Genomic DNA, 14,033 nt, shown 5'->3' on the forward strand with positions numbered 1-14,033 from the left:
TTACCTTTGAAAATGATATAAATCTGTTAAATGACCTATTGTCAGAATTATCTGGAATAAATAATCACAATTTTTTTTAATATAATACACCGCAAAGGCTCATTGGGGTTGAACAAAATTTCCAAAGTAATTTTAAAAACTATTTGCACCATAGAAGAAAAACAATAACTGTGGAGCTACTCCATGTTTATGTTTGGGAACATTGATTTCTTTTTTGGGGGGTTTACAGGGTTTATTTGGAGGTGTGCTCCTAAACTTTAGATCAGCTGTAAAACAGCCAGTTTCAGTTTAAGTGTCGTTTTCAATAAATTGCATGCTCGTTTTTTTTGTCTCATTCCCATGTCTTCTTGTTGCATGGTGAAGCTCTACTTGGAACCTTGTTAAGAAAAATTATTTCCAAAAAAAAAAAAAAAATCATTAAAAATATGATTTTGTGCCCTTTTTCAAGTTGCCTTAAACTTTTGATTGGGACTGTACACTGAAAAAAGTGATATTGTCTCCTTTTAAATATAGCATATTATATTTTGGTATATCTTTTCAATTCAAATGAGTAATTCCTGTCTACATATATAATTCGAGTAACTCCAGAATACATTCCCTGCGTTTTAATCCAATTAATTTTAGTTAATTAAATGTAGCTCAAAATGCTTAAGTATGTTTTTCATAGCCTCCTGCTGGGCCATTTTGCGCATGCGTTAGGACAGGCCACCATTTTGCACACGGACTGAAGAAGCGGACTCTTTGTGTGCTGCAAGCGGGCTCAAGTTAATCGCACAACTTCATATAAAGGTGGTCTAGCTTCGGTAAGTAAACCTTTTACGGTCGTTTTTGTTTTATTTTTTTACCTCAGTCAAAGCATGTTGACTCTTTAAGACGTGTGCACATGGAGAAAGAAGTCTAAGTAGTTGTACACCTCTGAACTTTGTCATGAATTTGACTTAAGCTAGCTATGTGCTCTATTAGCTACTGCTCTATTAAAAGAGTAATTGTATTGATGCGTTAAAATGTCATATGTTTTTAGCTTAGTTCTTGTGGCACACTTTGTACTAACAAATTATGGAACGAGGCAATTTCTCTGTAGTTAGCTGTAAAGTTCACTGTACAGTCGCCTGCAGTTTTAAGTGGAGAAATCGTCCCTCCCGCCACAACATTGGCATTAAGGAATAGTCGGGCGGGGGAGGGGGCTTCTGAACGCACCTGCACAGTCAGGGGTGCAGTAGGAAATAAGTAGGATTGGCGTTGCACAACGTCTTTTGTGCAGAAAAAAATAATGGTTGTAAACTGTGGAGGAGACTAACTCAGTGGTTGCCAAAAATGTGAGATCAAAAGGCACTGAGAGTGATGTTTGTCAGAACTGAAGTTAACTCAGAAAAGAAGTTGCTTCACTTGATAGAGCTGTTGAGTGCAAGACCTGTCAGCGGTCTGGTTTAGCATTTAAAGCCTCGCTACGTGCTTCCAAACCGCTGCATTTAATCTCAGAGAAAACTAACACAGAGAAGTAAAGCAAGTGTGTAAGTTCATCTCTTTATGTTTGCATAGTATTTCCATGTTGAGCTTAACAACCGATGTATGGAGCCACAGCTGGACTGGCTGTCGGAGTTTTGTATTGAGGGGGAAAGGAAGCGATTTGTTTTATACTTCAGCTAGAATGAAAAAAGACACAAAGCTGGAGTTATTCGGTGTCTTCATGCTGAACAGCTAAAACTTCTTCCCTCATTCTCCCCCCTCCCTCTCCTGTTGCTACTTCAATCATGAAACTGATCGATTATCAGGTGATCGGCTTTTCTGTCGCTAGTCTCTCTCATTTGTTAGTCACCCAGTTTGCGCTAGAAAGAGGAAAACGGCAGATAAACAACAGCAGCACGTTTAAGCTTGATAAGCTGTTGCTAGAATTTTTTTAATATTACTTCTAGTATCCGCTTATGTTTTCTGGAGCCACAGCCGTAATAGCTGCTGGTCATGATAGTTTGGATATGTGGTGAGAAGGAAACATGAAGGTGAAACCAGGAGAAGTTTTTACTGAATCATTAGAGCTGAACAGGTGATGAAGAAACAGGTTTACATTTTAGGTCACATGAATGAGTTGAAGGGAAGTTATGAACTGTTTATGAGAGACAAATAACACCAGGATCCTTTTCTATGTAGCTGACATCTGGTAACTGTGCAGGGGCGGATCTAGCAAAGTTTTGCCAGGGGGCCAGGTAGGGCATTAACAGGGAAAGGGAGACACAAAGACATAATTTTCTTTCTTATTCTCATTTAAAATGTCTAGCTTTTAATAAATAATTATTCTAAATCTTACTACCAAAGTGGTGTTCTGGTTAAATGTATAGAGATCCATTATTGTATGTAGTAAATATTAAGTCTAATATATGCCCTAGTAATAGTAGTACATATAGCACTTTTTCCTTTGGGAAGGTACGCTGTCTGCGCTGTCTGCAACTGTATTGAAGAAAAATGTTGAATCAAATTATTATAGAAAAATAATTGATTTCTGTGCATTAAAGTAGATTACGTCAATTAAGCATTATCAGGCGGAGGGTGCGGGGTGGTTTCCTAATATTTTTGCTGGGAGTTGGCAGTCCTATTAGTTAGTTTAATATTTCTATGTACTGTTTAGAATACCTGAATAAGGAGGATGGTGTAAGTTTTTTAGGTTGATCAGTATTGCTGAAGTATAAAATATTTTGGGTGCAGTGTATTTTTTGCATACAGGTATAACAGAATAGCTTTAATGTTTTGTTTTTAAAACTGAGTATGAACTTATACAAAATGCAGCAAAATATTTATAAAAACAGTTTTATTTATTATAAAATACACTATATCGGATTCATATCGGCATCGGCAGATAATCAAATTTATGATATCGGTATCGGACATAAAAAAGTGGTATCGTGCCATCTGTAGTTTGCACAGAGGCACAAGTAAGATTTGTTTTGTTACAAGGGAGTATCATGAAGTAATGCACTAATGGCTTGGAAACGGTAATTGTTTGTCTTTCTAAAGTTTATTTTTTTTATTTGTCTTCCTTTTCTGGCAGATTTTCTTCCCCTTATGTGTTACTGTTTATTCAAGAAGATGGTGTTATTTTGGTAAGTACATGCAAATTCCTTACATATTTATCACAACAGTATTTGTCACAGTATTGCAGGGACAAGTTTATCTATCTCATCTTAAGGGTTCTTGTGATTATTAATATTGATATTAATTAATATCAATTAATATATATGATTACATTTCTTTTATCCAGGACAAAAGAAAAAAAAAACTTGCGAAAGTGAAATGAAAAACAGGAATTTAGTTCTTGTGAGTTAAGAGGATGCAGAGCATAGGGTTAGATGGAGGTGGATCATTCACTGTGGTGATCCCTGAAGGAAACAGCCAAGAGAAAAAGGATCAGATTGCAAAAAAAAATGTGGTTTGTTTGCATACATGAGTCTTTACGGTACCCACAGGACTCCTGAAGTAGAAGTACTCTGAAGTTTGCAGAGCAATTTCAGAGATGTTTGGGGCTTACATGGCAAGCATGTTTTTAGTTGCACATCTAAATTTTCTCTGCTCTCTGTTGCTGATGGCAGAGTTCTGCCCCGCTGACCTCACAGGTGAGACACTCCCACCAGTGGACAAAGAGCACAGGAAAATGTGTTGCCAACCACCTGAAACAGACAAATATCTGCTTTTTAAAACCCTTTAAACCCGTTAAATGGACTGATGCCATTCATTTCTTCTTTGATTAACAGTAGTAACATCCTTCATGCACTGTATACTAACCCATATGATAATCATGCTTTATGAAGTGATGGCAATTGCATTGTAGCATTTAATGAAGAAATAACAAAATAATCATACCAATGATTAAGCACCAGTCTTCTTTTTGTGTGTGTGTGTGTGTGTGTGTGTGTGTGTGTGTGTGTGTGTGTGTGTGTGTGAGTGTGTGTGTGTGTGAGTGTGTGTGTGTGTGAGTGTGTGAGTGAGTGAGTGAGTGAGTGATACAGGTAAATGCTGAATTCCAGTGTATTACAACACTTCAGCTGGAGATGACCTTCGCGGCACAGTTAGACAGAATTACACCTCAGTTGATGACAGTTTTCCAGAAGAAGGGCGGTGTTTCTGGGCAGAAACTTGCCCACCACTTGCAGATCATGCAAGAGGTAAATCTGAATATTGCAAATTCTATTTGGATTTCTTTTGTCTTAAGTGGCAGGTCACTGGTGAGTCCAATAAGCCGTTTTAGGTGACCAGCCAAGCAATCTAAATTTTGAAATTTCATATATAAATTTTATTTACTATGTTTGAACTGACATATGATAAAATTTACTTATTGCGAATGTCAGACATTGTTCTTTTTTCTTATTTAAGTTTCTTATTTAAATTCTATTGTGAAACTATTTGTAAATATATTAATAATAATACTATTATATTATATATATTATTTTTTTATAAAAAAAATTACACATTATTGCCAGGCTCTTTGTTCTTGTTCCAATGTTCAATTTTTGTTTCAGTATTTATTTGTAACAGTATTTTTAACCTCCTTTAACCTTATTTATTTGTTTAACTGTCATGTTTGTTGTTATTTAATTAAACAAATTCCACTGAGAAATTCAAAAGTATTAATGTTTTTTTTTTTTTTTTTTCAGTGGCGGGGGGGGGGCACCATAAAGCATTTGTGCTTAGGGCACCCAAATGGCTAGCAACGGCCCTGCATGGCAGTTCCCTCTGCAGAGTTTAAAACCAAACACACCTGAGCTTACTTCTTCACAAACACAGAAGCAAACATGGACCACGACCTGAAACACGAGTCTGAAGAGAAAAACGGGGCTGAGGATGCTAAAGCCAGTCATGAAGTGGCCACCATCCGGCGAATCTACAGGTTAGAGGCGTTGGAAAAGCTACGTGAAGATGTGACGAGCATCATTGAACACTTCATGGAGGATGGCTTTCTGGAAAGTGACGGAGGCGCGAGAGAAAGTGACGGAGGCGCGAGAGAAAGTGACGGAGGCGCGAGAGAAAGTGACGGAGGCGCGAGAGAAAGTGACGGAGGCGCGAGAGAAAGTGACGGAGGCGCGAGAGAAAGAGAGTTCAGTGAGAGCGAGCCTGAAATGCTGCCGGATCAAACTTTCCCTGAGGAGCAACCTGTGGCATCGTCTGTTTATCCTGCAAGGGAAGTCGTGACTCTTAGTGAAGCAAACATGGACCACGACCTGAAACACGAGTCTGAAGAGAAAAACGGGGCTGAGGACGCTAAAGCCAGTCATGAAGTGGCCACCATTCATGGAATCTACAGGCCAGAGGCGTTGGAAAAGCTACGTGAAGATGTGACGAGCATCATTGAACACTTCATGGAGGATGGCTTTCCGGTTTTAGACCGCTTCATGGAAGAGTTTCTGGAGAGCGATGGAGACACGACAGAAAGTGACGGAGACACGAGAGAAAGCGAGTTCAGTGAGAGCGAGCCTGAAATGCTGCCGGATCAAACTTTCCCTGAGGAGCAACCTGTGACATCATCTGTTTATCCTGCAAGGGAAGTCGTGACTCTTAGTGAAGGAAAGCAAACAGTTGCTCCCGAGGGGAAACCTCAGTGCCGTAGCTCCGCAAACGCACATAACGCACACTGCGTAGGGCACCAAATGGCCGGTAGGGCACCAAAAAAATCAGGGTCGTAAAAAAAAAAAAAGTAAACCATATTAATACTATAAATATCATATGCATTAATATGGTTAAACAATACAAAAGCAACATAAAACAATTTTCCCGAGAAAAGGGGTGAATCTGCTTTGTGCCCTGTCTCCAGTCTCCTCCTGGTGCCCCCCCACTCCCAGTGGTCTGTTCTATAATTGGTAAACACCTGTTTGAACATGGCCTCGAAACGGCAACAGGAGTCGGGAGCGGAGAAAAGAAAGAAGAAGAGGAAGCGTGATGAAACTCAGGTGTCGCTTGCCGGTAAGGCAATGTTTAAATAATAATAATAAAAAAAGTTCATTATTGTAGCCCTTGCTTGCACGCTCATGTCCGTCAACTCTGTGATAGCTCCTGTTAGCAGTGTTCATACTGTGTTAACAAATGTTGCAAATGATTGATGTTGGGTAGTTTGTTTACGTTGTGGATATGAATATAGAATGGACTACTAAAAGCAACTCATCATGGTCACTCAATTGACGGTTTTCAGATAACGTTAGCAATCGTGACTCACGATTGCTAACGTTATCGTGATTCGTGAGACTAGCATTTCCCTCCTCAGGTTGCTAGCTGGCTAACGTCATGCATGCTACTGATTAACCTTAACTTTGGGATAGGTCAGTGATGCAGTCAAGTATTATTATCAGATTAGACAAGATTACTTTGTTTGTTGCTGCATTTCAGGATATCTATAAAGACGCATATCTTATTTATGCCATTGACGTCTGAACACATAAATAGTTCTCGTCTTTCTTTAGGTTCATAGATCAAGGGCGACATCTGTTGGTGAAACTGTAATATGAAACCTATATCTTCCAGTAATATAGATTTCCTACTTGCGCATTTATATCAAATTATGTACAGCATGTTTATATTGCCATTTGCCATTATGAAAATCTATACATGTAAAATATAGTTAGTAATTTTTAAATGTACCAGTGACTTACTTAATTTATTAGTCTTATAATGCAATCTTTCGTAGGCCTACTGTAGATTCAAAATTGTATTTCTGTAAAATCCCTGAATATTTTCTCTTGTATGCAGGGTCAATGCTTAAATATGTTCAAGGAGGATCTCAAGGACAGGATGAACCATCCAGTAGTAGTGCCATCCCTGGACATCAACCACCAGCCATTGTAGACCCTGCAACAATCCCTAGCCAAGAAGAACAAGAACCATCAACCACCAGTTCAGGTACAGTTCCATACACAAGTACCACTGAGAGTCCTGTCACTGAGAGACTATCAGAAAGTGACACTGTGGAGACATGTGTGCCCCCTTCAACCGATCCTGCTCTTTGGCCAGCTCACATTGTAGATGCTGATCGTGTTGAAATTGTGCGGAGAGGTCCTTTTAATGTCAGCTCTGATTTTAATTTTCCAAAGGGGCCTGATGGAAGAGCATTTCACACTAGCCTTAAGTTCAAAATTCTTCCCAATGGAGAAAAGGTTCACCGGAGCTGGTTAGTGTACTCACCGCAGAACAATGCTGTGTTCTGCTTTGCATGTAAGCTTTTCAGTGTGAAGGATATAAAGCTGAGTACAGAGGGCTTCAGTGACTGGTCGAACATCAACATCCGTTTGAGGGGTCATGAGTGTAGCCAAGACCACATACAGTGCATGCTTAAGTGGAGAGAACTGGACACACGGCTAAAGAAAAGCATGGCAATAGATCAACAGGAGTTGACCTTACTAGAGGCAGAAAGGAAAAAGTGGCGAGAGATTCTCAAACGATTACTCTCAATAACTCTCTCACTGGCTTCCAGAAATTTGTCTTTTAGGGGCTCTTCTGACTGTCTTTATGAGCCGGACAATGGCAACTTCTTGAAGGAAGTAGAGCTTATGGCAACATATGACCTTGTAATGGCAAATCACTTGGCCAACATAAAAGATGAAGGTTCCCACACACATTACCTCAGCCCTGAGACACAGAACGAACTAATTCAGATTATCTCTTCAGAAACATTCCGCGCCATTGTGAAGCAAATCCAGTTGGCAAAATACTTCTCCATCATTCTTGACTGTACTCCAGATGTGAGTCACACTGAACAAATGTCAGTCATAGTACGCATTGTTTGTTTCCAAGCACAACCAGATATTAAAGAATACTTTCTTGGCTATATAAATGTGGCGCAAACAACTGGCCTTAACCTGTCCAATGTTGTCCTTGACAAGTTGAAGGAGCTTGGCATTCCATTTGAAAACTGTCGAGGACAGGCCTATGACAATGGGGCCAACATGAAGGGGAAGAAGCAAGGTGTTCAGGCCAGACTGCTACAATTAAACCCGAGAGCATTGTTTGTGCCTTGTGGAGCTCACACGATGAATCTGGTCATAGCTGATGCTGCCAAGTCCTCTCCAGATGCAACTGGCTACTTTGGGTATTTGCAGAAGTTGTTCAATTTCTTTTCCAGTGCCACCCAGCGATGGGCCATTTTAACAAAACATGTGAAATTGACACTTAAATCTTGGAGTGACGTTAGATGGGAAAGCAGGCTTCAAAGTGTAACTGCTGTCCGGAGTCAGACAAAAGAAGTGAGGGATGCTCTCCTGGAGGCCAGAGAAGCTGTAAGTGATGCAGTCGCAAAGGTGGAGGCTCAAGTGCTTGCTGAGGAAGTAGCCTCATTTCGATTTTTGATTTGCTCCATCGTGTGGTGTGAACTTCTTACAATCACAAACCAGGTGAACAAGTTACTACAGTCCAGCTCCATGCAGCTCGATGTTGCTGTCAGGCTCATTGACACTGCCAAAAGTAACCTCTCTAAATACAGACAGTCTGGGTTTGATGAGGCTGTGTCAGCTGCCAAAGAACTCTGTGAGGCCCTGAACATAGAACCACAGTTGAAGGAGAAAAGGCTCAGGAGCACAAAAAGGCAGTTTGCATATGAAGCTGTTGATGAGCCCCTCCATGATGCCCTTAAAAAGCTTGAGGTCACATTTTTCAATTGTGTTGTGGACTCTGCTTTAATCTCCCTACAGGAGAGGTTTGAGACCATGAATCAAGTGAAGGAGAAATATGGAGTGCTGCTTGATTTCAGCAAAGTGAATGGGATGTCCAAGGAGGATTTAAAAAAACACTGCACTGAAGTACAGAAGACACTGACAGATAAGGGAGTAGCTAACATTGATGGACCTGAGATGATGCAGGAAATCATCAACCTTCCTCAGCTGCCACCACAGACGTCTGCTTTGGAAATGCTGTCATTTTTACATGACAATCAGCTTCAAGAGGTATATCCCAATCTGTGGATTGCTCTGCGTATTGCACTGACCCTGCCTGTCACAGTTGCCTCTGCTGAGCGAAGCTTTTCAAAGCTCAAACTCATTAAAACGTACCTGCGTTCATCAATGGGGCAGGAACGTTTAAGTGGTCTGGCTGTTATCAGCATCAATGGTGACGTGGCTCAGAAGCTATCATATGATGACCTTATAGCTGATTTTGCAACCAGAAAATGCAGGCGTGTGCCTCTCTAGGCCCTAGAGAGGCACACCACGCCTGCATTTTCTGGTTGTCAGAGTATGCCCTAGAGTCTAGGGCAAAAAAAAATTACACATTATTGCCAGGCTCTTTGTTCTTGTTCCAATGTTCAATTTTTGTTTCAGTATTTATTTGTAACAGTATTTTTAACCTCCTTTAACCTTATTTATTTGTTTAACTGTCATGTTTGTTGTTATTTAATTAAACAAATTCCACTGAGAAATTCAAAAGTATTAATGTTTTTTTTTTTTTTCTTTTCAGTGGCGGGGGGGGGGGGCACCATAAAGCATTTGTGCTTAGGGCACCCAAATGGCTAGCAACGGCCCTGCATGGCAGTTCCCTCTGCAGAGTTTAAAACCAAACACACCTGAGCTTACTTCTTCACAAACACAGAAGCAAACATGGACCACGACCTGAAACACGAGTCTGAAGAGAAAAACGGGGCTGAGGATGCTAAAGCCAGTCATGAAGTGGCCACCATCCGGCGAATCTACAGGCCAGAGGCGTTGGAAAAGCTACGTGAAGATGTGACGAGCATCATTGAACACTTCATGGAGGATGGCTTTCCGGTTTTAGACCGCTTCATGGAAGAGTTTCTGGAGAGCGATGGAGACACGACAGAAAGTGACGGAGACGCGAGAGAAAGTGACGGAGACGCGAGAGAAAGTGACGGAGTCGCGAGAGAAAAAGAGTTCAGTGAGAGCGAGCCTGAAATGCTGCCGGATCAAACTTTCCCTGAGGAGCAACCTGTGACATCATCTGTTTATCCTGCAAGGGAAGTCGTGACTCTTAGTGAAGGAAAGCAAACAGTTGCTCCTGAGGGGAAACCTTCAGCATCTGAAGAGCGAGAACAGGAATCCGATCCTGAGATCAGACCTCAGATGCCCCAGGACAGAAAACGCACAGTCAGCCATGACCGTCAGGGTCTGCGGAGGGAACAAGGAACCCAAACAGAGAGTGCCGAGGACGCACCTGTGAGAGGGTTACTGCGCATACCACTGAGGAGAACACTGAGAGCACTGGGAAGGAGGCTCCAGCAGGCTGGGGAAGAGTGATCTCCACCAACTCACCGAGCACGCTTTGGTCATGTTTGTGTTCAAAACAGCAAATAAAAAAGAAAAAACAATCTAAATTGTCCTGGATTTGTCTTGTATTTAAATCCACAGCAGTGAACCATGTAAAGGTGCTTTTTGATATCTGGACTGGACTCTGATTGGATGAGTGTTAGGTTTGTAGCTTGAACCTATTCGCTGGAACGTTAAGACAATATAATTACACTGCAAGCAAGACGCAAGTAGGCAAACTTCTTCATGGTACTCGTGCACGGGAGAGATTGGACAGAGCGCCGTCCCTTCGCTTGACCCCAGTAGCTCTCGTCCGTCCTCCCATACACTATCCTTTTATTGAGGTTACATGAATATGCATAGGTTCATTAACATACGACGTCTACATACAAACAAAGAGTACCTTGCCTGTGTGTGTGTGTGTGTGTGTGTGTTGCTGATCAAAGGGTCAAACATCCTTGGTCAGGAAGAGGGTAGACTAGACCCCCCCCCCCCCGGTGAGGAAGTCCAGCAGTTCATCTAAACAGAAAAGCACTTAGACTAAAACAGACGTAGCTACGTTAATCCTACCATAAAACAATAAGAGAAGGTATGACCTCTCTCATGCTCCCAGGATGTAGGTGTGGAATGCACACCAAGCCTCTGTAGCCTGTTAAAGATCACACAACTTATCACTACACAATTGATTATACACCTCTAAGCATCTATGGTTAAATATTTCTAAGCATAAATAACAATCAACAATACAAACTCTAACAATGAGAGAAGCTGAGCTGGGAGTTGTCTCCAGCTTTTATATCTGCTTCCTTCTCGGCTCGTTAGAGAGTCAGAGATATTTAATGACGGGCGTTCAGAGGAACTATTTTATTACCTCGAGTGAAACTAAGCAGCTACATGAAGGTGGAGAAGGTAAATGTGCTGACCAGTCATATTTCTGGGTAGGAGGAATACGTTACATTTTACTTCCACATTTCTGGAGACGAGCACAAAACGACGATTTCTGCGTTACCTTGATGTGCTTCACGCCGCAGCTCACCAGGCGGCTTTGCTGAAACGGATCCCAGCAGATGTCAAAGATCTGGAGAACAGAAGAATCGTCCGTTATCGGGTTTATGTGAAAACGCGTGCATGCACAGTGGAAGTACGATGAGAAGGAAACACTTTCAAACTCTGTAAAAGATTTTTTTATTGAGATCTGATTGGTGTGTGGTGCTTCACGCTGATTTTCTGTCCCGCTCAGACGGCACCGCCCAGAGGCTTTGCCAGACGGCGGCAAGCGGCGAGGCTTAACTGCAGAGGAAGCTGATTGGTGCACGCTCTCACCCTGTCCGAGTGTCCCGTGGCCGTGGCCAGGATCTTCCCTCTCTTCCACTCCCAGATACACACCGTGTTCTTGGCGTCCAGGCCGACCGAGGCCAGCCGCTGCGGAGGAGAGATGGGGACGGTTACGCATCCAAAATGTCTACAAACAATTTAAAAAAAGAGGCTGAACGTGCAGAAATCTGACAGCTCATCTGCTTCATACGTGCAAAAGCTTAATCCAAGCTGACAGAGGGCGGGGCTCCCTGCTCGATTAGCCTGACGCTCATGTGACGTGTTTGTAAGTGTAAATATAGCAACTCTGCAACATTTCAGATGAACTCAAGGGTTTGCTTGGAAAGGCTCAGGTCAAACTGCAGGAATGTCTTAAAGACATAAAGACCTGGATGGCCGCTAACTTTCTGCTTCTTAATTCAGATCAAACTGAGGTTAATGTACTCGGCCCTGAAAAGCTTAGAAATATGGTATCTAACCAGATTCTTCCTCTGGATGGCATTACCTTGGCCTCCAGTAACACTGTGAGGAACCTTGGAGTCATTTTTGAGCAGGACATGTCCTTCAACGCACATATTAAACAAATATGTAAGACTGCGTTCTTCCATTTGCGCAACATCTCTAAAGTTAGAAATATCCTGTCTCAGAGTGACGCTGAAAAACTAGTTCATGCATTTATTACTTCCAGGCTGGACGACTGTAATTCATTATTATCAGGAAGTCCTAAAAACTCCCTGAAAAGCCTTCAGCTAATCCAAAATGCTGCAGCAAGAGTCCTGACAGGGACTAGAAAGAGAGAGCAGATTTCTCCTGTTTTGGCTTCCTGTTAAATCCAGAATTGAATTCAAAATCCTGCTCCTCACATACAAGGTCTTAAATAATCAGGCCCCATCTTATCTTAATGACCTTGTAGTACCATATCACCCTATTAGAGCACTTGGCTCTCGCTCTGCAGGCCTACTTGTTGTTCCTAGAGTATTTAAAAGTAGAATGGGAGGCAGAGCCTTCAGTTTTCAGGCCCCTCTTCTGTGGAACCAGCTTCCAGTTTGGATTCAGGAGACAGACACTATCTCTACTTTCAAGATTAGGCTTCAAACTTTCCTTTTTGCTAAAGCATATAGTTAGGGCTGGACCAGGTGACCCTGAATCCTCCCTTAGTTATGCTGCAATAGACGTAGGCTGCCGGGGGATTCCCATGATGCATTGAGTTTTTCCTTTCCAGTCACCTTTCTCACTCACTATGTGTTAACAGACCTCTCTGCATTGAATCATATCTGTTATTAACCTCTGTCTCTCTTCCACAGCATGTCTTCATCCTGTCTTCCTTCTCTCACCCCAACCAATCACAGCAGATGGCCCCGCCCCTCCCTGAGCCTGGTTCTGCCGGAGGTTTCTTCCTGTTAAAAGGGAGTTTTTCCTTCCCACTGTCGCCAAAGTGCTGCTCACAGGGGGTCATATGATTGTTGGGGTTTCCTCTGTATCTATGAAGCGCCTTGAGGCGACTTTTGTTGTGATTTGGCGCTATATGAATAAAATTGAATTGAATTAATAATAATGGATTGGATTTATATAGCGCTTTTCTAGGCACCCAAAGCGCTTTACAATACCACTATTCATTCACTCTCACATTCACACACTGGTGGAGGCAGCTACAGTTGTAGCCACAGCTGCCCTGGGGCAGACTGACAGAAGCCAGGCTGCCATATCGCGCCATCGGCCCCTCTGGCCAACACCAGTAGGCAAGTAGGGTAAAGTGTCTTGCCCAAGGACACAACGACCAGGACAGAGAGCCTGGTCTTAATGCGTGTTTTGTTTGGGTTTCCACCAGTGTGGAATTACCAAAAACAGAGAGGGCATAGCCGAACATATGAAACAGGAAAGTAATCCCTTTATTTCAAGAAAGTAACTGTATTCTAAATGCCACCTTTTTAAACGGTAACTGTAACAGAATACAGTTACTCATATTTAGTATTTTAAATACGTAACGGCGGTACATGTAGTCTGTTACTGTCTGTGTGGCACACGAATGAACAGAAATGTTGAAAGGTTTTTTAAATCCAACCAGTAAACTGATTGACATGTTCAAACAGTACAGACATCTGTGCCACGTAGCAGAGAGATGGTAGGTGTGGAAAAACTGAGAGGTCTGGGTTTGTGATACCGCTACAGTTTCTCTGCTTCTTTCTGTCAGTGTAACTTCTGGTGGGAGTTTTGTGGTTTTACTGCAGTATAAATGAGAACACCAGCTGATGTTTTTTCCTGTGAAGTTGGTACACGAGGCTGGCCTTTTTAATAAACATGTTCCTTCATGTTCTGCATTTTAATGCCATTAACTCAGAGCTCTTCCATCATGACTCCTCATTGGAAACTTTTGGTTTTACATCTACAGGTCAGCAAAGGATGAGTGTCTTAGACTAGAGTGGATGTTTACACACCTGCTGTTAATATTTCCATCTACAGACAGGTTCATTTAGACAGTGACACTTTCATACAGGCCTC

General features: G+C 41.9%; 2 protein-coding genes across 5 annotated transcripts in view; one reads left to right on the forward strand and one right to left on the reverse strand.

Annotated features, from left to right (window-relative positions):
* LOC112434863 (uncharacterized) overlaps positions 1-14,033 on the reverse strand; it is a 28,786-nt gene that overhangs the window by 9,393 nt on the left and 5,360 nt on the right. Inside the window, exons 2-3 of the mRNA XM_076884380.1 lie at positions 11,544-11,642; positions 11,230-11,298 (exon numbers count right to left, since the gene is read on the reverse strand). Of these exons, the coding sequence (XP_076740495.1) occupies positions 11,230-11,298; positions 11,544-11,642 (168 nt within the window). The remainder of the gene's footprint in view (positions 1-11,229; positions 11,299-11,543; positions 11,643-14,033) is intronic.
* Positions 700-13,065, forward strand: LOC143418683 (uncharacterized). Of its 4 annotated transcripts, none has more exons than XM_076884378.1 (8): positions 700-803; positions 3,041-3,092; positions 3,996-4,151; positions 4,641-4,959; positions 5,002-5,637; positions 5,795-5,943; positions 6,724-6,873; positions 8,658-8,794. In XM_076884378.1, the coding sequence occupies exons 4-6, from the start codon at positions 4,779-4,781 to the stop codon at positions 5,842-5,844; spliced, it is 867 nt and encodes a 288-aa protein (XP_076740493.1). In that variant the 5' UTR covers positions 700-803; positions 3,041-3,092; positions 3,996-4,151; positions 4,641-4,778; the 3' UTR covers positions 5,845-5,943; positions 6,724-6,873; positions 8,658-8,794. The 4 variants fall into 4 exon arrangements, with proteins under 4 accessions (XP_076740493.1, XP_076740494.1, XP_076740492.1 ...); XM_076884379.1 differs by having other exon boundaries at positions 5,023-5,637; XM_076884377.1 differs by lacking the exon at positions 8,658-8,794 and adding an exon at positions 12,839-13,065 and having other exon boundaries at positions 4,641-5,637.

The sequence above is a fragment of the Maylandia zebra genome, linkage group LG5 (assembly GCF_041146795.1).
Source record: "Maylandia zebra isolate NMK-2024a linkage group LG5, Mzebra_GT3a, whole genome shotgun sequence".
NCBI lineage: Eukaryota > Metazoa > Chordata > Actinopteri > Cichliformes > Cichlidae > Maylandia > Maylandia zebra.